Source organism: Mycetomoellerius zeteki, unplaced genomic scaffold, assembly GCF_001594055.1.
Source record: "Mycetomoellerius zeteki isolate Tzet28-1 unplaced genomic scaffold, Tzet1.0 scaffold498, whole genome shotgun sequence".
In the NCBI taxonomy this organism is placed as follows: domain Eukaryota; kingdom Metazoa; phylum Arthropoda; class Insecta; order Hymenoptera; family Formicidae; genus Mycetomoellerius; species Mycetomoellerius zeteki.
The window spans coordinates 143,331-150,714 of NW_017257498.1; the positions used below are offsets into that span (position 1 = coordinate 143,331).

General features: G+C 31.1%; 2 protein-coding genes across 2 annotated transcripts in view; one reads left to right on the top strand and one right to left on the bottom strand.

Moving 5' to 3' along the window:
- The window catches only part of LOC108727469 (extended synaptotagmin-2), a 66,445-nt gene extending 66,194 nt beyond the window's left edge, over nucleotides 1-251 (top strand). Inside the window, exon 22 of the mRNA XM_018455612.1 lies at nucleotides 1-251. This exon is cut by the window's left edge and continues 18 nt beyond it. Coding sequence (XP_018311114.1) covers nucleotides 1-72 — 72 coding nt within the window. The 3' untranslated portion in view covers nucleotides 73-251.
- Nucleotides 252-1,549: 1,298 nt separating this feature from the next.
- On the bottom strand, nucleotides 1,550-2,350 carry Svip (small VCP interacting protein). The gene is made up of 3 exons (XM_018455624.1): nucleotides 2,180-2,350; nucleotides 1,651-1,818; nucleotides 1,550-1,568 (listed from the first exon to the last, which is right to left on the bottom strand). Exons 1-3 carry the CDS (start codon nucleotides 2,243-2,245, stop codon nucleotides 1,554-1,556), a joined length of 249 nt encoding a protein of 82 aa, XP_018311126.1. The 5' UTR covers nucleotides 2,246-2,350; the 3' UTR covers nucleotides 1,550-1,553.
- Nucleotides 2,351-7,384: the final 5,034 nt, after the last annotated feature.

The window sequence follows — 7,384 nt, forward strand, 5'->3', positions numbered from 1 at the left end:
AGAGAGCTTAAGAATAAGTCGGCGAAAAAGTTGTTTCGCTCTTGGTCGGTTCATCGGATAGGGAAAATATGAGATCTAAGGAAAACTAGATGCAATTGTACATCTATTTAACACGCATAAAATCACAAGATCTTTTACTTGTTTCTCGGGAAGAAGTCCAAGTTCGAGAACGTGAAATCCGTCATCGTATTAATAAAAAATTAATAAAAAATGGATATAAAAAAGAATTTTAATAAATTCTTTTTATCTATTTTTTGTTAAGGCAAAGAATATTTTTGCGAGCCGATTATCTTTTACAATCTTTTTATAAGCTGTATAGAAAAATTCTTAATATTATGTCCAGCCACTATATGTATTAAGATTTCAATAGCATTCCATATGACGTTCAACTTTTTGGTACAATTATATTAATAAGAATTTATTATCAACTTTTCACAAAATTATACAAGATAAATTAAAGAGAGATATATATATATATGTCAAGTCCTAATTTATGTATATTGTAGATTTTTTAATATTTGCAAAATTTAATACAAAAGTACATTGAAATATCAATGAAAAATATATATTAAAATACCATTTCATTCATTTGTAATTTCTGATATATTACATTTGTACATTTATATGTATTACTATTTCATATAATACTAGATATAATATAAAATGTAATAATATAATATTAATATATAAGTGTATATTTTGTATTATTCACACACAAATATATTATATATACATTATACATACAATATATAGAGATATAAATATATTATCAGAGTTTAATTCAAATTACTTTGATATCACATAATTATTGAATATTACAGATATTAAATTTATATTTTAATAGATACAAACTTGCATATATAAGAGATTATACATACAACAAACGATACACTTTTAGTCTTATTTCTCGATATACATTTTTTAAGTGTAGGCACTATGTAGATTGTAAATTTGAAACTTGCAATCACAAAAGTTGATATTTATTAAAGAAAGATTAACAATTTGCATAACGATATCCGTTTGTTCTTAACTATTTTCATTAATCATTTAAAATTTGTTTTTTTATAATGGTAACTTATATATTTGTGATTCTATTTTAAATGCAATACATTTATATGTATATGAAAACATATATATATATATAAATGTATTACATTTAAAATAGAATCTTTTAGTAGATTAAAGCAAAAAAAGTTTAACGTTTATAAGCAGTGTTAGTCGTATTTTAGAGCATGCACAATTATGTATATATACATATATAAACTTTCATATAAAATATGATAAAAAATATACATTAGCTGAGAACGAACCTTGATATCAATCGTTTCGATTTCAGCTGATGTATTTTATTAAATTAAAAGACTCAGATCTTATTCCTATAATTCTATATAAATTATACAAAATAAGATTGCACTTGTGTGATTACAACAGTATCGTTGGTGATGTTAGGCTGCCTTATTTTGGTCAGCCAAGTGTTATGTAGAATACTTAATACCTTTCGAATAAGAAAATGTACAGCTCATTCCCATTGAACCGAAGCATGTTTTTTCCTTTCAGTTTACCTGCCACTAAAACCAATACATCAAGCTCTATGAAATCCTATCCAAGTATATATTTAAACAGTAAAATTGTAATTAATTATGTTCTTACTCGTAGCGCAGGCTGTGTGCCACTAGCAGCAGCTTCCTGTTCCCGCTTTTCTAGTTCCATCGTCCGTCGCTGCTGTCTCTTGACAGACTCTATATCCTTTATGCCCCGTTGCTGTTGCTCGGCTATTCTTTTCTCAGCTGCTTCTGCCTGTTTTCTACGTATAGTTTCCTGAGGAGAAAAGAGAAAATAGGTTTATCCTTTTTAACCAAACTTTTTACACACAGTTTATTCTTTGTTATTTTTTTCTTCAATGTGGGAAGAAAAGAAAGAGGAAAGATGAATCGTGCAAGTTCAACTAAAAAGGACAGGTCTCACGTCAAAAATATTGTAATTTTATAACGCAACAGAAAAAAGGGAGAAATAATAATTTCCGAAAGAAATAATTTTGGGCGACCAAAATTTGTCAAGGAGAGAAACAAAAACAAAGATAAAAAGAATGTGTTATGACGATTTAACGATTTCGTTTATCACGCGGATGAAGGATTAACAATATTTATGTGCGCGTTTATAACCTATGCGGAAGACACACCCGATCAGGAGTGAGATCCTCGTATGATGACGATCCTTTGTAACAGGACGCGCAACAATTACCCATGTTGGATCGTTACCCGTGCAAAATGTACGTAATCGACACGAAAAACACCGTCAAATTGAATCAACAACGAGTGACGAGCGTATGACAGATCCAAGCAATGGGCAATGGCTGTCGTCAACAATCGTCGACGATCATTCGGTCATATGTATCATGCAGTATCGTCACTTGAGTCTCCTGGTACCAGGGTTGCCAGATAAACCCGAGCTGATATCGCCCCCTAGGAAGCTTTTCGTAGCCAAAAGTCGCTATTTTGTTGGTAAATTATCGCCAATAAAATCGCCAGATTCTAGTGAAATCTCGTTACAAAAATCGCCAGATTTTTGTGACTTTTCGCCAACAAAATCGCCAAAATCTTCGAACTTTTAACTAAAAAAAAAAAAAATAATAATAAGAGAAACAATAATCATTTCAATTATGCAACGAAACTTCATTTTTTGCATATATTTTATTTTACATATTTTCATAAGTATTATATTATTTTCAATCTTTCACAATAAACTTTTTTCAATCTTTGACAATAAAATAAACACATTGTGCGAGTTCTTATACTCGTTTTTCAAAATTTAACATTGGTAAATTATTGTATAATTACATTATATAAGTATCTTTGGTAATCTTTTTAAACGAAATGCACATTACGTGATTAATTTGCACACAACCACATGAGTTTTATAATAATTATCCCAGCAAACACAAAGTTACATGTAACGTACCCGTTGATTGTAATTTCTCACAACAATATAACTGTAATATAACACACATGTTCTCACACTCATCCGCGAAATTTCGATGTTTACTAAAAAATCAGCAGCCACCAAGCGCATCAGAAAATTTCCCAGTATTTGGAGACGAAAGAGACGAAACAGAAAGAAATCGCCAAAGACGCCAACCTAGTCGCCAAGAAAGTCGCCAGTCGCTAAATTCGAAAATAAAGTCGCCCGACCAAGTCAAAAATCGCCAATTTAGCGATAAATCGCCACATCTGGCAACATTGCCTGGTACGCGTAAAGAAGTGAACTCTATGCGACATGCATTATAATTTGATAGAATTTATTCGTGATCTGTAGCAAGGAAACAATCTTACGTTTCTTAATATGAAATGAAAACAAATTAAATCGAACAAATGAAATGAAAACTTTTATATAAAAATGAAATATGTATTTTCTATACTTAATTATTATATGTGGCTTAAATTTGAAATAAATTGCAACAAGAAAAGTGTCTTATATTTCTTAATGCGAAATAAAAATAAATTAAACAAAATAAAAAAAAGAAAGGAAAAATTTTTTGTATAAAAATTTGTTTCTTATTTATTTATAGGAAACAACGTTTTCTATAAATTATTTCACAGTCTTCAAATTTGCGTTAATCTGCGATATGGAACAAGAAAGAAGTTATGCGTTTTATATGTGTATTTTTTAATACACAAAATATAAGATTAAACATAATAAAGACTTTTATGTAAAAGTTAAAAATTATTTCTTATTTATATTACCCCAACTAACGTTAAATATTCACAGAAAGTTCGATTCGTATTACTAATGTACCGAATGTTCCGGAACAATAAAAGAATCGGCACAGAATGTGCAAATGTTGATGAAATGTTCAGAATATTGTGTACATTTCACGAAAATCGCTAGCGAGCGAGCAGTACACATCTCCGTCGACAGAGGGCCGCGGCGACGAGCATTTACTCGTAAACTTGGTGGAATTATACAAGATGAGTCATTGCGCATAATGGCGGTAAAAAGTGGGGGACATATCTTGTCAACCAATCACAAAGGACCCATTTTATGCGGAATTTAAATGTCACAGAAGATGATTAACAAAACACAGTATTAGAAGTTAATATATATTCTATTATATATTCTATTATTATATTATATTATATCTCTCCGTAACAGCACAGACTTCCAAGGGATGTCCTGAGGATGTCTAGAGGATGTCCATATGTCCTTTGAACAGCGTCCTAAGGACATCCCCAGGATAAAGTGTGCTATTAGGGATTATATTATACTACATTACATATATTCTAAACAAAACCTTCATATATATTCGTTTATTATTTAAGTTTTACACGATAGTCGTAATCAATCGTAATAACACCGCACGCAGTGCTCTGAAACAATAAACACAGCCATATTGGATTTTATTCGAATGGGCCTCCCATGATTGGCTGCCCACTCCCAATTACTTTCAGGCTACTGCGCATCTACGGGAACGACTCACCTTGTATAATTCCACCATACTCATAAACAAGAATCATCTAGGAAAGAATATAAGGAGCACAGCACTTCATCCGTGAAGTGAGCCTCTAAATTGGGCTCCAAGGTGAAAACACAATATGTCTATCAAAGTAAAATTTTGTTCAAAGACTGATTCACGGACCTGCTACTACTTGACCTGGAATTTTTGGAAAAACTAAAATTTTGCGGAATATATATGGAATATATATAGAACATTCTCGGAATATGTAACGATATACAAATGAAATTTTTAACCTACATTTGAATATTTTTTTTACATAAATATTCGGAATATTTTGGAGTATTCTTGTTTTTTTGGGATTTTATGAATATTTGAAGAATATTTATTGTTTACTGGATTTTTAAATTCGTATAATAATTGGCGACAAGAAAAAAGATTGTACGTCATGCGCTTTTAAATAAAAAAAAAATAAAACACAAAATAAAGAAAATAAAAACATCTTACTAAAATAAAATTTGTTTCTTACTTGTCGTATATTGTTTAAAAAAAAAAATATTTTAATCACAAATAATATCTCTTAATATTTTAATAACTCAAATCCGAGTCACATCGATGATCGATCATATTATTAATGTTCTCTAATTAATTCTGATATAAAAATTTATCCACATTTGTAGCTACATAGCTTCGCGATAATAATTCGAACAATTGCTGTGGTAAGTTTTATCAAATCTTATCAAATAACTTGTTTCGGCTGTTTATCAGGAACGGCAAGTAGTACTCCACTGTATCTACGCAATATATGTTTTATATATATATAATAACACGCGAAGACTTAATATGATTTATCTCGGAAAATGGAGTTTAGACTGTATGTCTCAAGAACAAGTAAGGCAAGGAAACGAGAGGATCCGATTATTTCGTCGGCAATTATATGAGTCCGGGACGCGAGAGTTGAACTGCGTCTACGCGAGTCTCCTCCGTTTACGCATTTGATGCTAATATCCGCTCTGAAAACTCTGTCTCGCCGACCGATAACTCCGACAGCGAGCAAATTGAATTTTCTCGTTACTTGTATATTATTAGCGCTATCATAGCGCGTATTCTACTCTCCGCCTCTACGGGCGAATTGAGTTTCAAGTGTGCCCTCGCGCCCGACTTTGCGAAAGTGTGCTCGCGGACGTGTCAATTTGCTCGCGAACCAACTGGATTTTGTTACCACTGACCGTAAAAGCGACTCAATTTTTCCACAGTGCAAAATTGGGTTTAAAATAAAAATCGTGGCTCTCTGCAGAATTTGACTTGAAAAAAAACACCAAATTTCCAGGAGATTTGATAATCGTTGCATAAAATTAACACGCTACAATATTGCCTGTATTTTCACAATTTTTCTATATTTTTATCTTTAGATATACGAAAATATATAACGAAATATATGTTAAATATATATATTATATGTGTTAAATATAATAAAAATATATTATATATTATAAATATAATTTGTTAAAATATTTACTATGAAAAAATATTTATAATAACGTAATTAAATTCTTTACAGTACCTTGATGATTATAATTCAGATTATAAGAAAAGAGAATCTAAAATAAATTTGAAGTGGATCATCTTGGTTTAAATTTTGATAGATACACGCGCTTTCAAACGTTTTCTTATTTGAAAAGTCTTTTCTAAATTTTTCTAACTAATTGAAGGCAATGTAATCTTATTGTTAGATAGAACACCTGCACTTTTAGCGCTCTAATTTGAAGCGAACGTACAGAACGAAGCCTCAATGTACATCGGCTTTCCGCTATTCATGACGATACGTATGTCTTCTCTTATTAATGTTGGCGCAGCTGGCGCGCGAACATCGCGGCACGACCGACAGAATTGGGAAAATTAATTGTCGTCTTCTAGAAACGGCGTTCCATCTCTTCTCCGGTAGAGAAGGGACCGCGAGTTATCGAGCAGCGTTGCACGTTGTTTGCGCTCGCGATTAATCAACGTTCCCGACCGCTCCGATATCAGACCTCAGGGGGATCCAATTCGTTCGGTCGTTCTGCACCCACTTGGGACTCCACTTCGCAAAATAAAAACCTTTCCCGTTCGTTACTTGTTGAGCGCTAATGCGAAAATTCCGTTGTCTAAAGTTTTGAGAAACTCTTGAAAGTTCTTGAAACATATCTATGAATATCGAACCCCGCGGCGGAATATTGCTTTATTAATTTTGTGATAAACCACACCTGAAAATGTAGGTATTTCTGCTTTGCTTCGAAGTTTGAAATTGATAAAATGTTCTTTTTTTTTGCGTTTGTCGATAGAGGTTTATAATTTACTGGGAGAGATAATATCAATGTTGATCTGAAGTATATTAAGTATATAGCATAAAAAATTATAATATTGAATAAGAGTTTTATGTATATTATTTCATCAAAGAAATGATATCTATTAAATCACATTTCTTCAATATTTTTTAACACTATAAAATAAAAAAAATACTTTTTAATATTTTTATCTCTATCTGCATCTTTTTGATATAAGCAAAATTTAATTTTAAAATTTCTCCAAAGATAAAAAAAAGTTAAATCCGGTTCTCCTTTCTAAAATAATTGAGAAAACTATTTGGTAATGTAATAAAGACAGTTGAAAAGTAATTCAGAATGTTTCTACATTTTTTAAATGTCTAAAATAGTAAATAAAAAAAATTTGGGTTGAACAAAAAATCCAGATTGCAGATAGAGGGAGTAAACATATGATTGTATACTGAGAGAGAGAGAGAGAGAGAGAGAGAGAGAGAGAGAGTAGAGATAAGTGATATTTATTATTTTTCTTTATATTACTGATAAAAGATTTGTATTAATATATACAGGGTGTTTCCAAATTAAATCGCAAAACTTCGGGAGCGTGTAGAGGAGTAAAAAACTAAGAAAAAAA

Excerpts from the sequence above, each read along its gene's own strand:
- Svip (XM_018455624.1), bottom strand. The coding sequence starts at position 2,245 with ATGGGTAATTGTTGCGCGTCCTGTTACAAAGGATCGTCATCATACGAG. Across the intron at positions 1,819-2,179 it reads AGGATCTCACTCCTGATCGG|GAAACTATACGTAGAAAACA; the intron begins GTGTGTCTTCCG and ends TTTTCTCCTCAG.